At 36.9% G+C, this 25763-nt stretch overlaps 1 protein-coding gene across 1 annotated transcript in view; it reads left to right on the top strand.

Moving 5' to 3' along the window:
- PLCL1 (phospholipase C like 1 (inactive)) overlaps positions 1–25763 on the top strand; it is a 359068-nt gene that overhangs the window by 285510 nt on the left and 47795 nt on the right. The window contains exons 2-3 of the mRNA XM_022567333.3: positions 1171–3645; positions 6341–6544. Coding sequence (XP_022423041.2) covers positions 1171–3645; positions 6341–6544 — 2679 coding nt within the window. The remainder of the gene's footprint in view (positions 1–1170; positions 3646–6340; positions 6545–25763) is intronic.

The raw sequence follows: 25763 nt of genomic DNA, 5'->3' as shown, positions 1-25763 counted from the left end.
CATATATTACTATATATATATTCTTTTTCATAATGATTTATTACAGGAGATTGAATATAGTTCCCTGTGCTATACAGTAGGACCTTGTTGTTTATCTATTTTGTATATGGTAGTTTGTATCTGTTAATCCCAAACTCTTAATTTATCCCTCTCCCATTCCCTTTCCCCTTTGGTAATCATAAGTTTGTTTTCTACATCTGTGAATCTGTTTCTGTTTTGTAAATAGGTTCATTTGTATCATATTTTAGATTCCACATATAAGGCATATCATACGGTATTTGTCTTTCTCTTTCTGACTTACTTCACTTAGTATGATAATCTCTAGGTCCATCCATGTTGCTACAAATGGCATCAATTCATTCTTTTTTATGGCTGAGTAATATTCCATTGTATATATATCACATCTTCTGTTTATGGACACTTAGGTTGCTACTGTGTCTTGGCTATTGTAAATAGTGCTGCTATGAACATTGGGGTGCATGTATCTTTTCAAATTAGAGTTTTCATCTTTTGCTGGATCCTATGGCAACTCTATCATAAATGTTCATTTAAATTGTTTACCTGTGTCTGAAAAATTGCTCAGGTGAGAGTCATTTGTCTATTGTTAGCTCTCAATCTGACTTTCAAGTTGCCTTTATTCTTCAAAATAATTTGAGGAAAAAAAGTGATTTTTTTTTTTAGTTAAGCTATATTGTAAGCCCTTTTTGATGTAATGCATGTTAAGGTAAAAATCTTTTATTTGAACTAGTTTTAAGTATAAAAATTAAGCTGTTGCAAAGTGTAAATGAGGAAAACTTTTTAAAGAAATCCAGCTTTATTTCTTCCATATATCTATAGGGACATGAGCAAGGTTGTCAAAATACCAAGAGGTAGAGGATCTTAGGAAATCTACTTTAATGAACAAATAAGAGTGATTTGTAGTTAACTTAATACTTGATTTTATTTCAAAGAACACACAGGCATTGGAAAAATAAGTTTTTTTCCTGAACTTAATAATATCAATTTTCTTGGCAATTTCTCTTTTCCAAAACAGTGAAAAGGTAAAATTTAGGCTAGCTCCTGTCCAAATAATCATAATAGCTGAATGGAGTCTGAGGCACTCATAGAGTGTTATTGAATTTGTCTATTTTCTTAAGGAAATTGACTCATTATTTTCAAATTGCTTTACAGGATCCTGCAAACCAAAAATGTGGTGGAAGAAAGAAAACCGTGTCTTTCAGCAGCATGCCATCAGAAAAGAAAATCAGTAGTGCGAGCGACTGCATCAGCTTCATGCAAGCTGGCTGTGAACTGAAGAAAGTACGGCCAAATTCTCGCATTTACAACCGTTTTTTCACACTGGACACAGACCTCCAAGCTCTTCGCTGGGAACCTTCCAAGAAAGACCTTGAGAAAGCTAAGCTTGATATTTCTGCCATAAAAGAGATCCGACTGGGGAAGAACACAGAAACATTTAGAAACAATGGCCTCGCTGACCAGATTTGTGAGGACTGTGCCTTTTCCATACTCCACGGGGAAAACTACGAGTCTCTGGACCTAGTTGCCAATTCAGCAGATGTAGCAAACATCTGGGTGTCAGGGTTACGGTATCTGGTTTCTCGAAGCAAGCAACCCCTTGATTTTATGGAGGGCAACCAGAACACACCAAGGTTTATGTGGCTGAAAAAGGTGTTTGAAGCAGCAGATATTGATGGGAATGGGATTATGCTGGAAGACACCTCTGTAGAGTTAATAAAACAACTCAACCCTACCCTGAAGGAATCCAAGATCAGGTTGAAGTTTAAAGAAATCCAGAAGAGCAAAGAAAAGCTAACCACCCGAGTGACCGAAGAGGAGTTCTGTGAAGCTTTTTGTGAACTTTGCACCAGGCCAGAAGTGTATTTCTTACTTGTACAGATATCTAAAAACAAAGAGTATTTGGATGCCAATGATCTCATGCTTTTTTTAGAAGCTGAGCAAGGAGTCACCCATATTACCGAGGACATGTGCTTGGACATCATTCGGAGATATGAGCTTTCTGAAGAGGGACGTCAGAAAGGGTTTCTTGCAATTGATGGCTTTACCCAGTATTTGCTGTCACCAGAATGTGACATTTTTGATCCTGAACAAAAAAAGGTTGCCCAAGATATGACCCAGCCATTATCTCACTATTACATCAACGCCTCTCACAACACCTATCTCATAGAAGACCAGTTCAGGGGGCCGGCTGACATTAACGGGTATGTTAGAGCTTTGAAAATGGGCTGTCGAAGCATTGAACTTGATGTAAATGATGGTTCAGACAATGAACCAATCCTTTGTAATCGAAATAACATGACAACACACCTTTCCTTTCGAAGCGTCATAGAGGTGATAAATAAATTTGCCTTTGTGGCTTCTGAGTACCCACTCATTCTTTGCTTGGGGAATCACTGCTCCCTACCCCAGCAGAAGGTAATGGTTCAACAGATGAAAAAGGTCTTTGGCAGTAAACTCTATACTGAAGCACCTTTGCCGTCAGAATCCTACCTCCCATCACCAGAAAAATTAAAAAGAATGATCATTGTGAAAGGAAAGAAATTGCCTTCTGATCCAGATGTTTTAGAAGGAGAAGTTACAGACGAAGATGAAGAAGCTGAAATGTCTCGAAGGATGTCAGTAGATTACAATGGTGAGCAGAAACAAATCTTGCTGTGTAGGGAGCTCTCTGACTTGGTGTCTATCTGTAAATCTGTTCAGTACAGGGATTTTGAACTATCTATGAAAAGCCAAAACTATTGGGAGATTTGTTCATTTAGTGAAACAGAGGCCAGCCGAATTGCAAATGAATACCCAGAGGATTTTGTAAATTATAATAAGAAGTTCTTATCACGAATCTATCCAAGTGCCATGAGAATCGATTCCAGTAACTTGAATCCACAGGACTTTTGGAATTGTGGCTGTCAGATTGTGGCAATGAATTTCCAGACTCCGGGTCCAATGATGGACCTTCACACAGGCTGGTTTCTTCAAAATGGAGGATGTGGTTATGTTCTAAGGCCGTCTATCATGCGAGATGAAGTTTCTTACTTCAGTGCAAATACAAAGGGCATTGTACCTGGGGTGTCTCCTCTAGTGCTTCATATTAAGATCATCAGTGGTCAGAACTTCCCAAAGCCCAAGGGAGCTTGTGCCAAAGGGGATGTCATAGATCCCTACGTGTGTATAGAGATACATGGGATTCCAGCCGACTGTTCAGAACAAAGAACTAAAACTGTACAGCAAAACAGTGATAATCCTATTTTTGATGAGACATTTGAGTTTCAAGTGAACCTGCCTGAGCTGGCCATGATCCGTTTTGTGGTTCTCGATGACGACTACATTGGGGATGAATTTATAGGGCAATATACAATACCGTTTGAATGTTTGCAGCCTGGATATCGGCATGTTCCCCTCCGCTCCTTTGTGGGTGACATCATGGAGCACGTGACTCTTTTTGTCCACATAGCAATAACTAATAGAAGTGGAGGAGGAAAGCCACAGAAGCGCAGCCTTTCAGTGAGAATGGGGAAGAAAGTTCGGGAGTATACCATGCTCAGGAATATCGGTCTTAAAACAATAGATGACATCTTTAAGGTAGCAGTTCATCCCTTACGAGAAGCCATAGATATGAGAGAAAATATGCAGGTAGGAAAAATCCCGTACTGTCCTCCCTTACCCCTGAGTCTTCTGACCCCTCGCTCACCAGTGAACATTGTGTTTTACTAATGATCTGATTCCTCAAAAAATTATCACAGAGGATGTGTAACCCCATGTACTGCTGAATTGCCTGTGATAAAACAGATATTTAAAAAATAATTTATTGGGGTATAGTTGATTTACAATGTTGTGTTAGTTTCTGCTGTACAGCAAAGTGAATCTGTTATACATATACATATATCCACTCTTTTTTAGATTCTTTTCCCATATAGGCCATTACAGAGTATTGAGTCGAGTTCCCTGTGCTATACAGTAGGTCCTTATAAGTTATTTATTTTATATATAGTAGTGTGTATGTGTCAATCCCAATCTTCCAATTTATCCCTCCCCCCCACCCAGTAACCATAAGTTTATTTTCTACATCTGTAACTTTATTTCTGTAAAACAGATATATTTTATGTTTCTAATGGTGAATGCTATGTTAAATCTGGCCTGAACTAAGCCAGCTAATGGAGTATCAATGTAGCAAAATGCTTTATATATCCATTAAATGTTCCTAGTACAAAACTAAATTGATATATGGGAATGTGTATATGAAACAGCGTGAAAAGAATAGAATATAAAATATTATATGTGCATGTAACATACAAAATTTTATATATACAAACACATGCATACTAATTATAAGTATACATGTAAAATATTTGCAGATAAGAACACAGAAGGGTATTTGAAGTCATATAAAACAAATGTAATGCCTATTAGATGATGTCTTAGTTGTTTGTGTACAACAATAATAAATTACCCTCCACGAAACAAAGAAGACTAATAAACAAACAACATTCAGCCCTTGAACTTGTTGCAAACTATTTAGTCTTCTCTTAGAAATGTGCTTTAATTGAAAGGACATGGATTCTGGATTAAACTCTATCCCTGTGTGATCTTGAGCAAATTATTTCAGATATCTGGCCATCAGTTTTCTCCTCATAAGGTAAGAAAAATAGTAATAATTACATCACAGGATTATTATGAGAATTAAATGAGAGTATATGTAAATTACCCAGCCTTAGCATGTAGGAATTCAGTGTCAGTTTTCTTGCCTTCATTAATGCTTAATAATCAGAGATGGCTGCAAACTTTTTTCTTCAAGACTATTTAATATGCTTATTCTAGGCTCATGTTACTAAGAAATAATCAAACGGCAAATGCTTGCTTAGTTCCTGCAATGTGCAAGAAGATGTTGTTTGGCAGAAGCAGTAGGAGTCTATGTATGAGAGCAAAACAGGAGAGGAATATTTTTCAATGTACTTTATCTGTTCCTTTAACTAACATTTTTATAGTAACCTTCACCAAAAATCCCTACATTCAAAATAGAAAACAAGCTTGAAGAGGTTAAGTAATTTCCCCAATATTGCATTTAATAAATAGGAATATTGAGCTTTAAATCCAGAATTAACCACGACCAAAACCCAATGACCATTCATGGTTTTTAGTCATGTGATGCTGAACGCCAAACCATGACTTGGTGAAAACTTTATTTTTACATTATTTCACAGAGGAATCCTGGAATGGGTTTAAAATCAATTTTAAATCACCAAAATGGTAGAAAATACTATATTATATAAACCACATACAAATACTTAGATTGTAAACGTATAACTTGTGGTGGGTTGCCTTGGCTGCTGTTTTAAAAATAGGCTCCAAATGTCAGCATTATCTACCTGACTTTTTCTGACATAATTCTATAACTATTATAAACCCCTATGTGAGATTAGTTATAAGTCATTTCGACACCTGACTTTATATATTAGAAGTAGATTTTATGTAGTTCTATATAATTCTTTGAATATGTCCTTTGCATGTATTACGTGTTTAAAATACATAATAAGGAGAGTTGGCTATAGGTAAAATTTTTCCAGTTAGTGCTGATAATTTATCTCACCTCAAATTTCTTTTGGTTTGGGATTATTTAGAGCCTAATTACTAGAAAAATGAATACCATCATTGTCACTAAATTCATGAGACACACATTAGGTTAGGTATTGTTCATTGTTAGTAGGCATAATTTCTATTTCAGATGGATCTTTTAAACGCCTGTCACATGGACAAATGTAGCTTTACGTGAAACGTGTTTTATTATGTGTGTCTGTCAGGTGCATTTCTGGTGAGATGACAAAGGAATACCACTGATGGTTATGTGAAAGGAGGATGATGAGTAATTGCAGCCTGCTACCTTGAGGGGAAAAGCTCAAAGAAGATGCACTCCAGTGTACAACCACTGACATGCTTTTATGATTATCATGATACAGATTTAACAAGATATTCATGATCAGCCAATATTAATTTGTGTGCATTGTCCAGAACATTTCAGATATTCCAGAATATTCCACAGCCCTGCTTTGAAAAGCACTATGTAGCCTTGGGTCATAATCTGCTTTGCTTTGTGGCGTATTTGTGGCAGTTGTTAAAAGTTGAGAAAGATGAAGTGTAGTTGTGAATTAGCTCTGCGTGTTATCTCCATGCGTATCTCAACATTTTTGGTTGGTTATAATCCAGTTTGCTTCAAATTTCATATGTATTTAAGGGTATACTTTTAATGAATATACTTTTGTGTAAACCTAGAAGTGCTGGGGGGGATGTATCATGTGGTCAGAAGTGTAATTCCATGTTTTCTTCCCCACAGAACGCCATAGTGTCTGTTAAAGAACTGTGCGGACTCCCTCCAATTGCCAGTCTGAAGCAGTGCCTGTTGACCCTGTCCTCTCGGCTCATCACCAGTGACAATACTCCTTCCGTCTCTCTTGTGATGAAAGACAACTTTCCTCATCTGGAGCCTCTGGGGGCAATTCCAGATGTGCAGAAAAAGATGCTGGCTGCCTATGATCTGGTAGGAAATTGTTACTCTCTATTTTTTCTCTGTGTTGGGAGGAAATCATATGGCAGGGGCTCTTTTGTGGAACTCCAGTGAATAACACAGAGTGACTGCCTTTAAAACCTCAACTGGGAGTGGCAGGCAGAGCTGGCCCACTCAGCCCCACCTAAGCCCCAGTAGAGACCTCTGAGGCAATGCTTTGAACCTAGAGCTCCACAGATTAAAACTGGAAAATCTCTGCTTTAGCAAGCAATGAATTATTGATTAAGTCCTCAAAACTATGCACAATTTCTCATCATCTAAATGACTTTAGCCTGCAATGTAACCATTTAATTGCATACCTATAGGAAGTAAAATTATGCCTCAGTACTGCCTTATGATGGTTGAGACAAACTATTTCTCTGGAATTTATATTTCTAAGCTAATACTGTTATCTGATTTTTCTGAATATATAATGGAATTTAAATAGCAAATAAATTTAAGAATAACTGTATTTTTGTATATCCTAATTCCATAAAAAAATTAGGACCAAATGAAAAACTGGAAAAATTTGTGACATGTGTGCCAGGTAAAGTGTAAATAACCTTAAAATAGAAAGAGCACTTAAAAATCAATGAGAAAAAAAATGAGGAAAAAAATCTTAATCTACATCAGTCAGGATTAAGTTCAGCTTCATGAAACTAAAAATGCAAACTAATCATGGCTTAAAAATACAAAGTTTTATTTTCTCACATAAAAATCTGGAAACCAGCCATGCAGGGTGGCACTTACATACAATTCTTAAGAACCTAGGCTCCCTCTAGCTTTCTGCTCCACCATCTCTAGCACATCCTCATGGTCCAAAATGGCTGTTGAAGATCCAACCATAATATCTGCATTCTAACCATCAGGAATGATGAAGAGGAAAAAGAGGGCATTATCCTCTCCCTTTAAGGACGTTTCTCTGAAAAAGCATAGATCACATTTGCCTACCTGGAGTTGACACGTAGACACACTTAGCTGCAAATGAAAACGGGAAATGTCTTTATTTTAAAGGGCTATGTGCTCAACTAAAAGTCATTTCTTCTGTTACTAAGAAACAGAGGTAGAGTGGATATTAGGGGACAACAAATAGTCTTTGCTTCAGAGGTGAACAGGCAATTTATATATCTCCTCACCCTTAAAAAATAATGAAATTGTAACAACATATTTAACCTTAAAATAAGTTTTAGATTTAAGATGTTAAATAAATATAATGAGATACTTCTCCTCTCCATCAAACTGGCAATCTTTTTCTTTTTAAAAACTGTACCTCTGATAAAGAATTTAAGGAAATGGATACTCTTATCCATCTACCTTCAGTGGGAAAATAAATTGATATAATTTGGGGGGAAAATTTGGCAATATAATTTAAAATGTTTATCCCATTTGATCCATGTATTTCATATCCAGGGATTTATTCTAAGCCAATAGATGTGTACATAAACATTTATGGTTAATAATGTCAGCATAGAGGGATAAGTTAAATAAAATACAGTAAGCCATATTATGGACTCCTTTGAAACCATTAAAATTGTATGTTAGAATACTTAATGATGTGAAGAATTCCTCATAATTTGTATGTTAGAATACTTAATGATGTGAAGAATTCCTCATAATATGTTTGGTGAAAGAGTCTGGTTACAAAAAAATATACACTATAGCATTTAAGTTGTATTTATATGTATACACACCTAAAATGCTAGCAGGATATTAATAGTGATTATTTTTAAATAAGGAGAGTGAGTTTTATTTTCTTGCATATGCTTTTCTATATTTTTTCCGTATTTGCCAAACTATTTACAATGAACCTGACTAATTTTCATAATTAAATAAAAATAAATGTAAAGGAAGAAAAGAATAATATTTTATCATCCAAAAACAACTAGAAGAGAGACGTTGGGGATAAATATCCTACACCTGAAAAGGAAGAAAAGCCCACAGAGTATATTCTGCTTATGAATGATTTTACGTCTTACAAACTGTACTTCATGGTTGCTGGGGGATAAGTTTGCTTATAACCTAAATAGCATTTTTCATGAAATCAATTTTTTCATCATAATAGTAGGGACTGAAAGCTATTCAGTGAATAGGTATAGTTGCCATCTAAGAGGTGAAATTAGGATACCTGTTGCCATAGAGACAGACAGTGGAAATCACTTATTGTTCCAATTCTCTTTTAAGCTAAGAAAGAAAAATCACTCACTGAGAGGGGAGCCTGGTCCCCTGGAGCTGGGCCTGTAATAAGCAAAAAAGCACCTGGACTGTGGTCGGCCAATTTCCATTTCACATCCCCAAGCGTCCCATGGTGTTGGTACCACATCTGCTGGCCAAATATGAACATCAGCCTTTTCTCATTTGTATTTCTAAAATGCAATTTCTAATTGCAGGTACAGCATGGTTTTCCAAAGCTTAAAATCAAAGGCTATAGTGGCAAGCAGAAATACTTCTTTTTATTTAATTTAATTTTATTTTTTGGCCGTGCCACGTGGCTTGTGGGATCTTAGTTCCCCAACCAGGGAGTGAACCTGGGCCCTCGGTAGTGAAAGCGTCGCGTCCTGACCACTGGACTGCCAGGGAATTCCCATGGAAAGCAGAAATACATCTAATGAAGTGTTCATTTATAGTTCCCTATGGAAATGATATTTCATTTTGGTAGGGAATTAAGTATAAATATCCCTGTACGAAATGGTAAACACGGCAGATTGTGGACATAATCAAAAATACTGTTAATGTCTCAGCTGGTTATTTCTTTTCTGGGGTGCTGTGGATAAGGACCAGATATATGCCAGGATGATCTTGAAACACCATTTTTACTTTAGGATTTGCATTGTATTGCTTGGCATCTTTAGTACTCTTGGTGTATTCACATTAGTATTTATTTTAAAGATGTCTTTTAAGATACTCTGCAGATCCAGAGTGATCATTTAAAAATGTAAATCAGATCATATCACTTTCCTGCCTCCAGTGGCTTCCCATTAAAATAAAACTGAAACTCCTTACTGTGGCTTACAGGGCCAATTATGACCTAGCCTTGCCTACCTATCTCACCTGCTTCTTCTTGCCTCACCCCCATGCACTCTCTCCTGCTCACTCCACCCAGTCACGTGGGCTTTCAGACTCAGCTTGTTCCCATCTCCAGGCCATTTTACTTGCAGTTCCCTCTGGTTGAAGTGTTCTTCTCTTGCATGGATAGTTGCTTCTTATCTCTTAATTCTTAGCTCAAATGTCATATCCTCAGAGAAGCCTTCCCTAACCACTGTCTCCAACTGTCACTCTATCACATAACCCTATTTGATTTCCATTATCTTACTTGGCAGTATTGAAAATACTTGACTTTTTGTTTAATTTCTGTTCTTTTCCTTTACCCTCAATTTGAGTATACACTCCAGGAGGGCAGAGAAGCTGTCTGCCTTGTTTACTATTGTTAACTCTAGCACCTAAAGCACTGCTGACACATAGTATGTTATCAATTAATGTTAGTTGAATAAAATATAGATAGATGCATCTGTATAGTTGGTGAAAATAATGTGGTTCCCATGCTATCTTTGAATGTGCTTTATGGTAAATCTTTAATCCCCTTTGATTTTTGTTTTTTTTTTCGGTACGCGGGCCTCTCACTGTTGTGGCCTCTCCCGTTGCGGAGCACAGGCTCCGGACGCGCAGGCTCAGCGGCCATGGCTCACAGGCCCAGCCGCTCCGCGGCATGTGGGATCTTCCCGGACCGGGGCACGAACCCGTGTCCCCTGCATCGGCAGGCGGACTCTCAACCACTGCGCCACCAGGGAAGCCCTAAATCCCCTTTGTTATATCTCTATGACCCTACTCTAGTCAAATTGTTCCCTGTCTTACACGTATAGTTGGTAACCTATAGAGTAAGGCAAAACTATGGAGTCAGGAAAAAAGATCAGCAGCTGCAAGGGGCTGGGGGCAGGATAGGGTGAGGGAGGGATGAAGAGGTGGAGCACAGGGCATTTAAGCCAGTGAAACTATTCTGCATAACAATATAATAGTGGATACATGTCATTATGCATTACCCAAAACCCATGGAATGTACAACACAAAGAGTTAACCCTGATGTGAACTATGAACTTTAGCTAATAATAAAGTATCAATATTGGCTCATCAATTGTAGTAAATATACCACACTAATGCAAGATGTTAACAGTGGGGAAAACTGGGGGTGAGGTGGGGTGAGAGGGTACAAGGGAACTCGCTGTACTTTCTGTTCAACTTTTATGCAAACCTAAAACTTCTAAAACTAAAGCCTAAAAAAGACCCACAGAGACTATTAATAAAAACTTATTTAGGTGACTAAGGCAGAAGACGAATCTAGGGTTTATTGCCTGGTGGTGGTGGTAGGGGACAGGTTTTCCCAAATGAGCAGCTTGTGTGCTCGACTTAGGCTCAAGTTGCTTAAAGATTTCTCAAAAATGGTAATGAACTGTATAGATGCCATCCAAGTCGAGCTGTTGTAACCACTAAAAAAAGAATACAGATTATGTTTAGAATAAAAAGCAACCTGAAATCATTTCTGAACAGATACAAATGTTTGGCCTATTTCAGTATCAAAAGAAACAAATCAGGCAACCAGGTAACCTACATTTGTTGAAAGTCAACCTGAGTGCATCAGACTCTACTACTTATCATCAGGAAATGAAATGAAAATATTCTAGAAAACATTGACCTTGAGTTCATCTGCACAGATTTTTTTTTTTTCCTAAATTTAGCTTTGCCCTAATGACCTGAGATGGTCCTATTCTTTACCAAACACTGGCTAATTTAATATTTGGAAATATTTCCTCTAGAAGGTTTTGGAAATTCAGTCTTAAAAGTCATCTTATACTGAAATTAAAATTATAGTATCTATGTTGGTATGAAGGAATCAAAAGCCAAATATATCCATAATAGAGTGGATTTATTGGCATAATTTCAGAAGACACCCCCCACCCCCATTTCGTATCTTATTTAAGACATATATTTTCTATCTGCTTACTGGTACTTGAAATTTCAAAATTATAATAAATTCCTTAGGGTTAAGACATTTAATCTCTTTAAAAATGCAAAAACATCTCCGTAAGTAGTAACACATTGGGTTATCAGTAATTTGTACCTTTGGATGGTTGTAACCTATCCTGTCCTACAGGCAGTTTTTTACCTGGGGAAAGGAAGAGATCCTAATGACAGAGTGTTCCCCAAGTCTGGGTAAGGTGGGTGTGAAGTTGCTCAAATAATTGCAGTTTTACTGAAGAGCATCCCTGTCTACAATCTCCCTCAATGCTCTGAATAGGGATGTAGCTACGTAAATGCCTGGCTGATATTTAGGGCAACAAAAGCAGAGGTGACTGTCCTGATTGATATATCAAATACATGTCACAGCCAGAGGTGGGAAGTGACAGCTTCTGAAAAGCACTAAAGCAAACTGGGAACATTATTAATCAGTAACTCAAGCAAGTAGAACAGGCTGTAAACATTGAAGGTGGAATTGACGTCTCCTTCCCAGGCTAAAGACACACAGAGTAGAGCTGTGGTGTTAAGACTCCTTGCCGCAGTGTCATTTTGGTGGCTCTGTGGTCATCAGACAGTTTTTCAGAAACTCCCCAAACCTTAATTTAAAATCAGAATGCCACTTCTAAGTGACTTTCCCATTATTGCCCCGCGATTGCCGGGGGAGGTGGGGGAGTGGGGCGGGGGTGGAGCTCTGGTCTCTGAAAGAGCAAGGCTCACTTCCCCACTCTGGATTTTCACGTTCTCTAAGAAAATATCCACTAATGTAGGTAATGTAGGTCATAGCGTCACTGCTAAGTCTTTTAAGGCTGTTAAAGCAGTATAATTATGTTTTGCAAATAAAAGGTAAGGTTTTCTTTTTTTGTTTAGGATTAACCTTGGGGTTGTTAAAAATAAAAATTAGTTACTGAAAGAATTGCTTATTGCTAGAGCCAGGAACGGAGATGTTTAATTTTATAAACACTTACTGAGTTTCTCCCCTGGGCAGCCGTCTGTGTTCACACAGTGGGAGGTACAGCAGCCCCTGTGCTCCAGTAGCTTACAGTCAGGGCAGGCGACCTGGTAAGGTCCAAACCAGGCTTACACATGGATCATTGGTGATCAACTTATGTTCCTCATCATTGAACACAAGGTTGTAAAGGTGGGTGATTACATTGGGAAATACATTGCAATTTCAGTAGAACACTATCAAAATTTCTTTGGCTATGTTAGACAGTTTTCCTTCTACAGTGGTGCTTTTAATGCATGGACACTGTACATTATTTTCAAAACCCATCTCTAGCCTCAGCCCTAAAATTTTACTTTAGTCACATTTCTACATTTGATTATAGGACATCACCTAGGTGTCTCAAGAACAAACAATAGAAATTGAATAGGTCAAAAACTGGGTTCATATTTTAGTTCCCTAGGTATTCGTTTTTCCTTTTCTGACCCCTGCAAAAGATAACACCAAGCCAATGGTCCTCAATTCCTCCAAGTGATTTTCAAATGTTCTTTCTCTCTATATATATTAACTCCAATGAGGTCTTTTTTAAAGTTTCTGGCCGCACCCCACGGCATGTGGGATCTTAGTTTCCCGATCAGGGATCAAACCCGTGCCTCCTGCATTGGAAGGCAGAGTCTTAACCACTGGACCACCAGGGAAGTCCTGAGGTCTTTAAAAAAAAAAAATTATTGAAGTCTAGTTGATTTGCAATGTTGTGTTAATTTCTGCTGTACAGCAAAGTGACTCAGTTATACATACATACATACATACGTACATACACATATATATTCTTTTCCATTATGGTTTGTCACAGGATATTGAATATAGTTTCCCATGCTGTATAGTAGGACCTTGTTATTTATCCATCCAATATATAAATAGTTTGCCTTTGCTAATCCCTAACTCCCAATCCTTCCCACCCCTAGCTCCTCTCCCCCTTAGCAACCACAAGTCTGTTCTCTATATCTGTGAGTCTGGTTTTGTTTTGTAGATAGGTTCATTTGTGTCATGTTTTAGATTCCACATGTAAGTGATATCATATGGTATTTGTCTTTCTCTTTCTGACTTACTTTGTTTAGTATGATAATCTCTATGTCCATCCATGTTGCTGCCAATGGCATTATTTCATTCTTTTCTATGGCTGGGTAATATTCCATTGTGTGTGTGTGTGTGTGTGTGTGTGTGTGTGTGTGTGTGTGTATACATGTCTTGGCTATCCTATAAGGTCTTTTTATTTACAATTCAACATCAATGAGAGCTACTGCTTCTTTCATCACCGTATTTCTCATGTGTATCCATTTCCTTACATTGATACAGCCAAGGTTCTCAACAGGCTCTCTTCTCCCACCTGAATTTTTCAATAGGCTGACTAGTCCTCCATCTAGTCTCTACCTTTTTTTAATTCAACAATGGGAATAATCATCCTCAGATTCTATTTTTGATTTTTAACTAGCCTTGCAAAGCCTTCACCCACCATGCTGCCTGTTTTGCCACCCTCATCTCCCATTTCCTTCTATTTGAACCTTCTCCTTCAGTCAAGCTGATTTATTTGCCACGTACTTTTCATTCTCCATACTTTGTATTTCTGTTCTATACCACCTCAAATGACTTCCTAGCCTTAATTCCCTCTCCATCAACCTAAGTCCAGCCCTCTGTCCTAACCTCTTGCAAAACTGACTTTAAGAAAAAATTCATTTATTGACTTTATTCACGGCATTCAACTCATACCAACTATAAAGAATTTTAGTAGATTGTGTGCGATACAGAGATGAATAAACAGAGAGAGGTATCAGCACAAATAGCCATAGTGCAAAGCATGACAGCTCTTTCAACCAAGAGAAATGTAAGTAAAATGAGATGGGAGCATGCGTATTTGCTGCTTGTAACACAACACTTTCTCTTTTGATGTATCATTTTGCATATGTCTTTAGGCTTTTGATTAGTCAATTCAACAAACACATTTTGCACACATGTCACTACTCTGCAAGTTGCTGGAGGAAAGAAATGGTATGAAGGAAAATTTTTGTCCTTGAGGAATGGGAAATGCTGATAGGAAGGCGAGATTTACACTTAAAAAGGGGAAGGACAGAGTCACACAGTGTTCAGACAGTGAACCAGATGATGTTTTATGTCCTGAGCTGGAGCCTAAGGACCTTGAGTCCTTATGGTGGACTTTTCACAGTGACTTGTAATATACTATACCCCCTCCCCGACTTTCACCCTGTCTCACCCAGTACTCAGCAGAATTTTATTTGCAAATAGTTTTGAAAGAAAAATATTGTCTAAACTTTGTACATTTTTTCTTTAGATACCTGAATTTTTACTTTTCTGTTGTTCTCACCTGTCTAATTTTTCATGCAGAGTCAAGAAGTATTGCCTAACATATTTTGGTCCTCTTAAGTGTTTTAAATTAATGTGAATACTTTTGGGTAGTTAGTGTTTTAAACATAGCAGTCAGAGGTGGAATAGTTACAGGGGATTGCAACTGTAAAAAATAAACCCAAAGCATTCTCTGAAGGTGACTGCTGTGCTGAATTATTTAACATTAACATAAAAGTTAAAACTTTGCTATGATATGAGCGACAGATTTTCTGAACATAAAATCAAAGCAACCTAGATAACATGAGTCAAGGGTTATCTAATCTTTTCCTCTGTTGTGTGATTTGGAGAACAGTTGATTATGTTAGCATGACTAGGAATCTAGCAAAAAGAGCCAATCAGTATCTTTTATCACTCTTGCAATGGAATCAATACACTGGCCGGTATCACAATTAAGCCAAACATAATGGTTGGATTAAATACAGTCTCTTCTCTCAGGATGGGAAAAAATTATCAACAGTCCCCCAATGTAGTTTTACTTATTGAAATAAGTTTAGATTGAAATTAGGTCAAAGGCACTCTCTCTCCATCAGTCTCTCTCCTTATGAAGTTTGTGTGAAACTTTATATTAGTTTGCATTTTAAAAAGTACGTTGGGTTGTGTAGTCATGGAACCCGGAAAAAAAAGAAGAGCCCAGTGGCATGTGCTCAACCAGAGCTGGTTATTTAAAAACAAGATGTTGTGCATTTAGTGCATTGAAATTTCTTTTACTCTTGGGTGTGACGATGTCTTGTGATACATTTTCTATATATTGGGGGAAATGTCAGCATCTTGAGAGTTGGCAGCATTTCCACTTGGTACCAGGGTCCCAAGGACACAGGATATCACAGATACATCAATAAGTAAGTATCTCAGGGGGGCTCCTTGGTGGAATATTGTGCACGCATCCTCAAAGTTTGCTTTGCATTCCTGAATATTCAAGTTCTTGAAACAGTTTTAGTTTAAGGCAGTGTGAGATCGTCAAATCGGCCTGAAAATTCTGGAGGAAGTTCATGAAGTTTAGTCACCTGGTAATTTTATGAATGAACTAAATTTTAATCATAGTGGGATAAAAACAAACATTTCTAATGATTACTCAAGATATAGCTGACAACTATATTTTGGAAACAGAACAACTGGAGAAAAGAAAAGATAAAATGATCTTTTTATGGAGAAAGCTGCTCATGTAGTAGATCCTATTACTGATGTGGAGACAGAGGTCCTTTGGCCTGCTCTGTGTGAGTTCCCCTGTCCTGCTCTATTATAAATCAGGCTAGGAAAAGTGATTCAGAGCTGGTTCCAGGACAGAGAATACTTACTTCATCACATACACCAAAGGCAGCGGATTTCCAGTAAGCTTGCAAATGTTCTAACCTTATATGTGTTCCTGTTTCACCAAAAATTAGCAGTCTTATAGGATTGGCTTTGCTTAAAACCAAAAGATGCCCATCTATCAAGAGTGCTTTTTAACCATCTGATTTAAAATGTTTACGTAAATTAAAAATTAAAGGAAATTATCTTCATTCTACTTAGCAAATGTATTTGTAACAACAATCAGATATTAAAATGTACCAAGTTTAATAAAATTCAAATCTTATTTTAAACAATTTGAGAAGATGAGCCACTATAGAACTAAAAACTAAAACACAGCATTTTGATTAGAAGGAAGATAGAGACAGATTAATTATTTCAGTCTTCTTAATAGGTCTAGAGCAGACTGACTTTTTCTTGACTCACATATTCTTAAATGATTGCCTTTCCAAATTTGATAACTCCTTCCTGAAAAAACAGTGGACACAAGTAAGTACATTGCTTACTAGGTTTCGTAGGAAGAATATCTATACTGGTTCATGTGTGTTGCAAGTTAGACTTGGAGGGGGAAGCAGTCATGGCAAAAATGTTTCACGTGGCTCTACTTGGTCAATTCTGATTTATAAAATGTTATCACCAACCTGCACTTGCAATAGGAATTCTGCACTCTAATATAATATTAGCAGCACAGAGCAGTTTATAATGTCTGCACCTCAAGAATGCCTGAGTTCTAGTCTAAACTTCTCCACTAACTGGCCATGTGGCTTAAGGTAAGTCAATTGGGCCTGAGTTTTTTCATTTGTAAAATGGGGTTGTCCATGACAGATGGTTGTTAAGGTTACTTCTAGATATAAAGTTCTGTGGTTCTAAGAACTTAGATGTAATTCAGGATAAAATTGGCATCTATGGAAGGTTTCTGAGTCATGATTTGATGAAATCTCATCTTTTCAGTACCATTAAATAGTTACATTGACTCTGCAATGATCCTAGGCAATTAGTCAAACTCCCTATTGAGTTGGGAAGACAGTTTTTTTTCACACAGGTTAGACAATTTAATCTATCTTTGAGTAAAAGCATTACTGTCCCCTTCAGTAAAGTTTTTGTTTTAAATAAATGATTTTGATCTCAACTGACAACTTTATACTCCCCAGTTCAGGACACATCTAATGCTTAAAGTAATGCCAACCTTTATCTGGGTAAGTCCTCTATTCTTTTAGATTCAAAGCCGTGGCTAGGAAATAAGATGCATTAGGAGATATTCATGTGACAGAACCAAAAAAAAGCTCTTTGTATTGCTATAACAGCAAAGGCAACTGGGAACTCAGGCTGAGACATCAGATATGTAAATCAGGCTGCTGCCAGATTCTATCCACTGAGTCAATCCAGCCTTGGCTGGCTGTCTACTGACTACCCAGCTGGGGGATTATCTGAAGACATGCTTCTCACCTTCTCTCCTTGGCTTTAGCACTTTGTATGTCATTTCCGTCAGGATCTGTAGAGATCTAGGAAAGAGATGAAACTCAAATCAACCATTTTCCCTTCCTAACAACTTAGATAAATTACTTAGCTGGGGGGAAAGGTTGAAGTTGTTGCTTTAAATGTGGTTTGGAATTGTTGGTACATTTCAGCCATCCATCTTATTTGTTTTCTCTATAACTACTAAGAATTGAAAGTTGACTGCAGAAATTAGAATAAAATTATTCTTCTAAATACAATGGAAGCTGTTACCATAGAGAAGAGGATCAAATGCTCTTATGACAAAAGTTTACATGAGCAATGATTTTAAGTTCTGAGAATATTAATTATGAGGTGTTTTAAAGTTATGACTTTTGTTACTAAAGGTTTTAAAGTTACCCTCAGGGATAATCTTCTATGTTGAAGGTTAAATCACACTTGACTATCTCTTTATGAAGTGATCTATTAGACAATGAGAAAAACAAACTTCTTACACTATGGGGTTAACAAATATTTACTTGAAAGATTTTGAAGATAACTTGAATCATAGTGTTTGTTCTATGTTTTGGTCGTGAATTTATTTTGCCTCAAATAAGTAATAAAGTTTTAAAATTTATTTTCTGATACTTGAGTATTATATTTTCCATAGGTATAATCCTACTAAAAGCTGTATGTTTAGTTTTCAGTACTCAATTTGAAAGGGAATTAAGAACATGTAAGGAGGATAGCCTCATCCACCAAAGGGCAGACAGCAGAAGCAAGAAGAACTACAATCCTGCAGCCTGAAGAACAAAAACCACATTCACAGAAAGATAGACAAGATGAAAAGGCAAAGGGCTATGTACCAGATGAAGGAACAAAATAAAACCCAAGGAAAACAACTAAATGAAATGGAGATAGGAAATCTTCCAGAAAAAGAATTCAGAATAATGATAGTGAAGATGATCCAGGACCTTGGAAAAAGAATGGAGGCAAACATCGAGAAGATGCAAGAAATGTTTAACAAAGATCTAGAAGAATTAAAGAACAAACAAACAGAGATGAACAATACAATAACTGAAATGAAAACTACACTAGAAGGAATCAATAGCAGAATAACTGAGGCAGAAGAACGGATAAGTGACCTGGAAGACAGAATGGTGGAATTCACTGCTGCAGAACAGAATAAAGAAAAAAGAATGAAAAGAAATGAAGACAGCCTAAGAACCTCTGGGACAATATTAAACGCAACAACATTCGCATTATAAGGGTCCCAGAAGGAGAAGAAAGAGAGAAAGGACCCGAGAAAATATTTGAAGAGATTATAGTTGAAAACTTCCCTAGCATGGGAAAGGGAATAGCCACCCAAGTCCAGGAAGCACAGAGAGTCCCATACAGGATAAACCCAAGGAGAGACACTCCGAGACACATAGTAATCAAATTGGCAAAAATTAAAGACAAAGAAAAATTATTGAAAGCAGCAAGGGAAAAATGACAAATAACATACAAGGGAACTTCCATAAGGTTAACAGTTGATTTCTCAGCAGAAACTCTACAAGCCAGAAGGGAATGGCATGATATACTTAAAGTGATGAAAGGGAAGAACCTACAACCAAGATTACTCTACCCAGCAAGGATCTCATTCAGATTCAATGGAGAGATCAAAAGCTTTACAGACAAGCAAAAGCTAAGAGAATTCAGCACCACCAAACCATCTCTACAACAAATGCTAAAGGAACTTCTCTAAGTGGGAAACACAAGAGAAGAAAAGGACCTACAGAAACAAACCTCCCAAAATTAAGAAAATTGTAATAGGAACATATATATCAAAAATTACCTTAAATGTGAATGGATTAAATGCTCCAACCAAAAGACACAGGCTTCCTGAATGGGTACAAAAACAAGACCTATATATATATGCTGTCTACAAGAGACCCACTTCAGACCTAGGGACACATTCAGACTGAAAGTGAGGGGATGGAAAAAGATATTCCATGCAAATGGAAATCGAAAGAAAGCTGGAGTGGCAATACTCATATCAGATAAAATAGACTTTAAAGCATGTTACAAGAGACAAGGAAGGACACTATGTAATGATCAAGGGATCAATCCAAGAAGAAGATATAACAATTATAAATACATGTGCACCCAACATAGGAGCACCTCAGTACATAAGGCAACTGCTAACAGCTCTAAAAGAGGCAATTGAGAGTAACACAATAATAGTGGGGGACTTTAACACCTCACTTACACCAATGGACAGATCATCCAAACAGAATATTAATAAGGAAACACAAGCTTTAAATGACACAGTAGACCACATAGATTTAATTGATACTTATAGGACATTCCATCCAAAAACAGCAGATTACACTTTCTTCTCAAGTGTGCATGGAACATTCTCCAGCATAGATCACACCTTGGGTCACAAATCAAGCCTCAGTAAATTTAAGAAAATTGAAGTCATGTCAAGCATCTTTTCTGACCATAACGCTATGAGATTAGAAATCAATTAAATGTAAAAAACACAAACACATGGAAGCTAAACAATACGTTACTAGATAACCAAGAGATCACTGAAGAAGTCAAAGAGGAAGTCAAGAAATACTTACAGACAAATGACAATAAAAACACGACAATCCAAAACCTATGGGATGCAGCACAAGCACTTCTAAGAGGGACGTTGATAGCAATACAATCCTACCTCAAGAAACAAGAAACATCTCAAATAAACAATCTAACATTACACCTAAGGGAACTAGAGAAAGAAGAACAAAGAAAACCCAAAGTTAGCAAAAGGAAAGAAATCATAAAGATTAGAGCAGAAATAAATGAAATAGAAATAAAGAAAAGGATAACAAAGATAAATAATACTAAAAGCTGGTTCTTTGAGAAGATAAACAAAATTGATAAACCATTAGCCAGACTCATCAAGAAAAGGAGGGAGAGGACTCAAATCAATAAAATTAGAAATGAAAAAGGGGAAGTTACAACAGACACCGCAGAATTACATAGCATTGTAAGAGACTACTACAAGCAGCTCTATGCCAATAAAATAGACAACCTGGAAGAAATGGACAAATTCTTAGAAAGGTATAACCTTCCAAGACTGGACCAGGAAGAAACAGAAAGTATGAACAGACCAGTCACAAGTAATGAAATTGAAACCGTGGTTAAAAATCTTCCAACAAACAAAAGTCCAGCACCAGACGGCTTCACAGGTGAATTCTATCAAACATTTAGAGAAGAGCTAACACCCATCCTTCTCAAACTCTTCCAAAAATTTGCAGAGGAAGGAAAACTTCCAAACTCATTCTATGAGGCCACCATCACCCTGATACCAAAACCAGACAAAGATACTATATAAAAAAAGAAAATTACAGACCAATATCACTGATGAATATATATGCAAAAATCCTCAGCAAAATACCGGCAAACAGAATCCAACAACACATTGAAAGGATCATACACCATGATCAAGTGGGATTTATCCTAGTGATTCAAGGATTCTTCAATATATGCAAATCAATCAATGTGATACACCATATAAACAAATTGAAGAAGAAAAAACATATGATCATCTCAATAGATGCAGAAAAAGCTTTTGACAAAATTCAACACACATTTATGATAAAAACTCTCTAGAAAGTGGGCATAGAGGGAACCTACTTCAACATAATAAAAGCCATATACGACAAACTTACAGCAAACATCATTCTCAATGGTGAAAAACTGAAATCATTTCCTCTAAGATCAGGAACAAGACAAGGATGTCCACCCTACCCACTATTATTCAACATAGTTTTGGAAGTCCTAGCCACGGCAGTCAGAGAAGAAAAAGAAATAAAAGGAATACAGATTGGAAAAGAAGAAATAAAACTGTCACTGTTTGCAGATGACATGATACTATACATAGAGAATCCTAAAGGTGCCAACAAAAAACTCCTAGAGCTAATAAATGAATTTGGTAGGGTAGCAGGATACAAAATTAATGCACAGAAATCTCTTGCATTCCTATACACTAATAATGAAAAATCTGAAAGAGAAATTAAGGAAAACCTCCCATTTACCACTGCAACAAAAAGAATAAAATACCTAGGAATAAACCTACCTAGGGAGACAAAAGAGCTGTATGCAGAAAACTATAAGACACTGATGAAAGAAATTAAAGATGATACCAACAGATGGAGAGGTATACCATGTTCTTGGATTGGAAGAATCAATATTGTAAAAATGACTCTACTACCCAAAGCAATCTACAGGTTCAATGCAATCCCTATCAAATTACCAATGGCATTTTTTACAGAACCAGAAAAAAAATCCTAAAATTTCTATGGAGACACAGAAGACCCTGAATAGCCAAAGTGGTCTTGAGGGAAAAAAACGGAGCTGGAGGAATCAGACTCCCTGACTTCAGACTATACTACAAAGCTACAGTAATCAAGACAATATGGTACTGGCACAAAAACAGAAATATAGATCCATGGAACAGGATAGAAAGCCCAGAGATAAACCCACACACCTATGGTCAACTAATCTACGACAAAGGAGACAAGGGTATACAATGGAGAAAAGACAGTCTCTTGAATAAGTGGTGCTAGGATAACTGGACAGCTACATGTAAAAGAATGAAATTAGAACACTCCCTAACACCATACACAAAAATAAACTCAAAATGGATTGGAGACCTAAATGTAAGACCGGGCACTATAAAGCTCTTAGAGGAAAGCATAGGAAGAACACTCTTTAACATAAATCACAGCAAGATCTTTTTTGATCCACCTCGTAAAGGAAATAAAAACAAATATAAACAAATTAGACCTAATGAAACTTAAAAGCTTTTGCACAGCAAAGGAAACCAAAAACAAAACGAAAAGACAACCCTCAGAATGGGAGAAAACGTTTGCAAATTAATCATCAGACAAAGGATTAATCTCCAAAATATATAAACAGCTCATGCAGCTCAATATTTAAAAAAAAAAACAACCCAATCCAAAAATGGGCAGAAGACCTAAATAAACATTTCTCCAAAGAAGACATAGAGATGACCAAGAAGCACATGAAAAGCCGCTCAACATCACTAATTATTAGAGATATGCAAATGAAAACTACAATGAGGTATCACCTCACACCAGTTAGAATGGGCATCATCAGAAAATCTACAAGCAACAAATGCTGGAGAGGGTGTGGAGAAAAGGGAACCCTCTTGCGCTCTTGGTGGGAATGTAAATTGATACAGGCACTATGGAGAACAGTATGGAGGTTCCTTAAAGAACTAACAGTAAAATTACCGTATGACCCAGCAATCCCACTACTGGGCATATACCCAGAGAAAACCATAATTCAAAAAACACATGCACCCCAATGTTCATTACAGCACTATTTTCAATAGCCAGGTCATGGAAGCAACCTAAATGCCCATCGACAGATGAATGAATAAAGAAGAAGTGGTACATATATACAATGGAATATTACTCAGACATAAAAAGGAACGAAATTGGGTCATTTGTAGAGACGTGGATGGATCTAGAGACTGTCATACAGAGTGCAGTAAGTCAGAAAGAGAAAAACAAATATCGTATATGAGCGCATATATGTGGAACCTAGAAAATGGTACAGATGAACCAGTTTGCAGAGCAGAAATTGAGACACAGATGTAGAGAAGAAGCGTATGGACACCAAGGGGGGAAAGTGGCGTGCGGTGGGTGTGGTCGTGGGATGAACTGGGAGACTGGGATTGACATATATTCACTGATGTGTGTAAAATGGATGACTAATAAGAAAATAAACAAGTAAATAAACATTAAAAAAAAGAACATGTAAGGTTATAGAAAAATGGAGAACCTAGGAAAAAAGACTAGAGACAAAAAGAAAGATTACATTTCAAAAAAGACAATGTTGGGTTTGAGCAGGGATCTGTTGTGTACATGTGTGGGTTAATTAATACTAGAAAAAATAAATATCACAAAATAAGATAAGGAAAAGGTGATATCGATGGATAGATATGAAAATGGATAGATGAATCTGGGGATATAAAGTGGGGTCAACTGCTGAGCTGGCAAGAATGAGAACTGAGGATTGGCCAGGGGGTAGTCTGTGATGAGACCAAACTTTGGGGGGTCTCAGTGGAGTCCCGCGAGAGTCAAAGCAGTGAGCATGGGCTAGTGTTTTAAGGAAAGATTGATGAGGACAACCACTTGAAGGCCAATAGAGTATTTTGTGATTGTTTTTGTTTGCTTACTTTAAGGTAGGAGATGTTGTATGGAAAAGGGAAAAAGCAAGGGAGAGGTAGAAATTGTAGATGAATAAAGAAGAGGTCATTAGGAATGGGTTCCTGAAGGGAAGAGGGAAAGGTGAGATTGGAAGTCAAGGTAGAAGAGTTAGCTTTGGCGAAGAGGACACTTCCTTCTCAGGTTCTCACAAAAAGGCTGTGGCATTTTTGGATGTAGGAAGTACATTTTTGGATGTAGGAAGTACATTTTGTACTCAACACTGAGGAGATATTTAGTAAAATACTGCAAAAAAAAAAAGCTGGCCACAAATCAATAGAGTTTCTTTTCTTTTTTTTTAAATCAGATAATGGTATCATATGTTCTCCACTGAGTGCAAAACCAAGAGAAATGAATGTCAGTCAAGATATTATCAAAGGAAATTACCAATGCTATCCCTTTTTGGAGTTTTTCTTGAAAAGGACATATTTGAACCTGGCTGAAATAGATTGATTACGGTCATGGCCTCATGTTATTACTGATGGGCTGGGTCAGGTGACTCTGGAAAGCTACATTTCAGGCTCAAAAGACTGAATGTGTGAAGGCATGGCCAGGCTAGACAAAATCAGAGGGTGCTGTTTTTTCATGAAAATAAATGGATTCCAGGAAACCGGGATTTTAATTCCAGTTTGATCACTAATTAGTTCCATTTTTTGGACAAGGATTTTAACTCTTATAAGTCTTAGTTTCCTTTTTCACAAAATTAAGGGTGTGGTCCTGACAGCTAAGATTCTCTTAGCCTTAAAAATAAAATTATTCTAAAATTGTGCAGTATATTGGCTATTTTGCTCATGGTAAAGTCATGGGAACTTGCTTGAATTTTATGAAAACATTTTGTATGCTATCTGACTAATTTGGAACATCTGATAACTTTGAAAGTATTATAAAAACTCAATTGATGCTGCATGGGTAGATGCTAAACTTAGCATCTTTCTAAACTTAGAAAAGACTAAATCAGATTCCCTTCATATTAAATCTTTCTTTGCCTGTAAGTTTCCTTCACTTGGAAGCTGCAGTAACCCAGGCACATAACCATTTGAGAAATTGTTATTCAGAAGCATTCCACTTCCTCTTGGGAATTGGAAGAGTTAATGCAGTTAAAAAGTTTGACACAGCTTAGACCTTCTTGGGTGTCTAGTTTTATGGTTTTAATAGTCACTTTAGCCCTCCAAATAAGTCACTTCAAACTATCATTTTAGGCAGAAAATATCAGTAATTGAAGTTTGGTTGAATTAATTATCATGTGTCATTTAATCATTTGAGTAGACTTCCCTACTAGACTATGAACTCCATGGAGATAGAAATGTGTCTGTTTTTGCTCATCCATGTATCATACCCCTTGTAGTTACTACAGTGCTTACACATAGTGCCTGCTGAGTAGATATTTGTTAAATGAATGAATGATTTGATTTTACTTCTACAGAGTTGTTAGGCACTAAATATTCATGATTCAAATATTCTTTTCCATTTGAAGATTTGTAGGCATAAACCACTTTATATTTGAAAGTGATTGTATAAAACTACAATCTTGTACAACAGCATTTAATTTTGAAGAATGTCTTACTCGAGACTTTATATGTCCACTTTGGATTCTGCCTTGAACTCTCTTCAGATTATTGAGCCAGACAGATAAAACATGGAATAGTCAGACTAAAAGGTACAACATTTATTAGGAGTAGAAGAGTGGCTGGAAATTCAGGAAGTGTTTGCCTATTGGTGCCTTTCTTTAGTCATTTCTTCAGAAGGGCCCCAATCCGTTGTCTTTCTGATCACGACTTCTTTACCTACTCTCATCTTCCCCCTTCTTCACATACAGATTTCTCTTTTCTTCATCTCTCCAACAGCTGTCCTA

This window comes from Delphinapterus leucas, chromosome 8, assembly GCF_059928025.1.
Source record: "Delphinapterus leucas isolate spDelLeu-1000000601 "Yukka" chromosome 8, BTC_Dleu_Yukka2, whole genome shotgun sequence".
Classification (NCBI taxonomy): domain Eukaryota; kingdom Metazoa; phylum Chordata; class Mammalia; order Artiodactyla; family Monodontidae; genus Delphinapterus; species Delphinapterus leucas.
This window is presented reverse-complemented; position numbering and strand designations above follow the sequence as displayed.